The sequence below is a fragment of the Lactuca saligna genome, chromosome 8 (assembly GCF_052625555.1).
Source record: "Lactuca saligna cultivar CGN05327 chromosome 8, ASM5262555v1, whole genome shotgun sequence".
Taxonomy (NCBI): Eukaryota; Viridiplantae; Streptophyta; class Magnoliopsida; order Asterales; family Asteraceae; genus Lactuca; species Lactuca saligna.
In genome coordinates, this window is record NC_136424.1 from 26,048,148 (window position 1) to 26,050,911 (window position 2,764).

General features: G+C 39.6%; 1 protein-coding gene across 1 annotated transcript; it reads right to left on the bottom strand.

Annotated features, from left to right (window-relative positions):
* Positions 1 to 1,393: 1,393 nt before the first annotated feature.
* LOC145012659 (protein MIZU-KUSSEI 1-like) lies at positions 1,394 to 2,664 on the bottom strand. Its single transcript, XM_078971454.1, has 2 exons — positions 2,258 to 2,664; positions 1,394 to 2,164 (listed from the first exon to the last, which is right to left on the bottom strand). The coding sequence occupies exons 1-2, from the start codon at positions 2,528 to 2,530 to the stop codon at positions 1,553 to 1,555; spliced, it is 885 nt and encodes a 294-aa protein (XP_078827580.1). The 5' UTR covers positions 2,531 to 2,664; the 3' UTR covers positions 1,394 to 1,552.
* Between the last annotated feature and the right edge of the window lie 100 nt (positions 2,665 to 2,764).

Genomic DNA, 2,764 nt, shown 5'->3' on the forward strand with positions numbered 1-2,764 from the left:
TATTATCAACATCTAATAAGGTCAAAACTTTATCATTTTGAATCTGGATAGCTGCTCTTGACTAAATTAAAGTCTGTCAATCTGAAATAAGAAACTTTATAAAACCGGATGTTACACATGGCTAGGAATGGTGCCACTCCCAAGGCACGACCCAAGGAGGAGGGCCAAATCCCATTGAGATCCTAGCATCCTCATTTATATAAAATGTACCATTTAGCTTGTTTAAGGTTGGATGATATACTTTGACATATCTAAGATTTTGATAGAATTTGTTCTCTAATTAGATCGAAACCCTAGTTGTGTTCACCCCAATAGGAGCTAAACTTTATCATTGATGGTGACTTTACTCGCTTATGGATACTATTGGGGATGAGCTATTTTGGTTTACCTGTAGATACTATTGCGGATGAGCTCTTTTGTTTGTTATGTCTATGTGGATTTCAACACTACTACATCGAAATTGCACTAAGGTATAAAGCATCTAAACCTCTTACACTTGTTTTTCTAGTCAGACTTTCTGGCCTTGTGATCTAACATTGGGATCCTAATCATGGCCAATCCGGCCCTTGTGAGGAGTCACAACATGGCCTCCACTTTAACCATCTCGTTTTTCTGTGTGGTAGGTAACATCATCTTCAACACCTCCTTCATTACGGATGGTAGAACCCAAGTAATTTAAACTTCTTTGTGTGTAGAACTTGATCAACGATACATACTTCTACTCTTTAATTATTTTGCTTCTGTGAAATTGCACCATAAATATTTTGTCTTAACTATATAGATACATAATCCATTTTCTTCCAACCTTGTCATCCGGGTATCCAAACATTCAACAACGCTTCAAGCTGACTGTGGCTCCTTATAATCACAGATAGAAGCTATATGAGTGGAGATCTCTTTGTGCTATACTGTTGACTCTACTAGCTTACATGAATACCCACAAATTGACATCTGCATGTGCATGTCCCTTTCATATCTACCTCATAAATCCTTAGGAATAATCCAAGCATGCAACAAAACGAGTACTCCATGCCGAATTTGTAGTACTCCACAACAAAAATTCCTAATAAAAAGTTATTTGTAAGATTTATGAATGAAAAATGAAAAGGTGAATTGACAGCACTCACTCGTGTAGCTAAATGTTCCTTTATTCCCTGTGTTATGGGGAACTGATTTGATTGAATGAGACTCTACCTTGGGGCAAAGTAGGAACCAGATTAAACGTGTGGCTGGCTCCATTCCTAACTCTAGCTCACAAGGTCTATGGTATTTCTGATAGATTTATCTGTCTACAATTGAACTTTTCTTTTTGACTCATAGTCATAATAGGGTTTCATATGTATTATATTTTCTCCCATTGGCTTTGTTATCTTCATACATATCAAAAATCATAGGAGTAGAAACTAGAAAATGCTTAACATAGGAAAAGTCTTTACAGAATATCTTAACGGCGCCATAAGCAGATAATCTAACTCGATGCATATGTATACACACACATACACACATATACATATAACATAAACACTCACTCGATATAGAAAATATATTTTGGTCAAGAAGATGATCTGAGAAGAAAAATACTGAGCTCTTGTCCACCACTTTGGCTATTAGAGAATGAACGTTCATCATGTTCAGGGTTTTTCATGTGAAACGACTCTGAGTTTGGTGATCCAATGATTCTTCGAAAGCTGGCTCGGAGGTACATGAACCCGTCACTCCCATGGTCGTTTTCCGGCGGCAAAACCCCTGCTCCTGCCGACACAGATTGCATACTTGTAAGAATAGCCATATCTGCAGCTGTCATCTTACGTCTGGTGGCATAACCAACTTTCCGACCATTACAGTACATAGACCAGACCGGCACGTCAAATATTATTGGCGGTTGTTGGCGGTGACTATTTTCTTCCTCCACCAGAGCAATGCGGAGGAGACCATGCTGCATCTCTTTTGCTAAATAAGACGTGGGAATAGCGAATTCCAAAAGGAGAAGAGGTTGTGAGAATGATGACATGGCGGTGGTGGTGGCGGTTGTCGACATTCTCCTTGACGGGGTCCGCCGGTGGTGGTGGTGGTTGTCGTCCTGGATACAAAAGCTAACGCGCCCATTTCGCTGCCCAAAGAATGTACCTTTAACAATGGTCGAGGATGATGACAATGAGCGAGTCTACAAAAATTACACAAAGAGCAATTAATTTACATTATCACGCTACCAAAAGATTTAGGGTGTCAAACGATGGCAACAATTGTAATTTCTTACAACGGTTAATGACGACGATGATGATGATGATGGAGAATCAGTATCGCTTGAGAAAGGTGAAGAAGAAGAAGTAGCATCTGGAGAAAAGTTGGCAGACTCAGAATGAGGTTCAAAACCAGCAGCACAACAAGCGGGGACTATGCAGTCGAGCAGGGATCTTAAAGATCGCCGTAGTCCAACCTCCCTGCTGCTGCAGTCAACGGCGGTGGCTGATGTAATTATATGCACTCCTATAGGTCCTCTTTCCCTTCCCAAATCTATCATCGTCCTCATTTTAAACCAAAATGTGAAATGAGAGAGTAGTGTAGGGGGTGCTACGTAGAGGCTAGAGAACTCGCTATATATAGATACTTAGCTAAATGAAGGAGTACACCAGAGGTCTAAATTAAAGAAAGAATGGAAAAAAGGGCCTACGCGACTTCATAATCAAGAACGATAAGAAATTCTAAAGAACGATGAAAAACAAATTACGTGTAAAGAAAAGACGACAATGAAGAAGAATAATTG

Excerpts from the sequence above, each read along its gene's own strand:
- LOC145012659 (XM_078971454.1), bottom strand. The coding sequence starts at position 2,530 with ATGAGGACGATGATAGATTTGGGAAGGGAAAGAGGACCTATAGGAGTG. Across the intron at positions 2,165-2,257 it reads CATCGTCGTCATTAACCGTT|ACTCGCTCATTGTCATCATC; the intron begins GTAAGAAATTAC and ends TAATTTTTGTAG.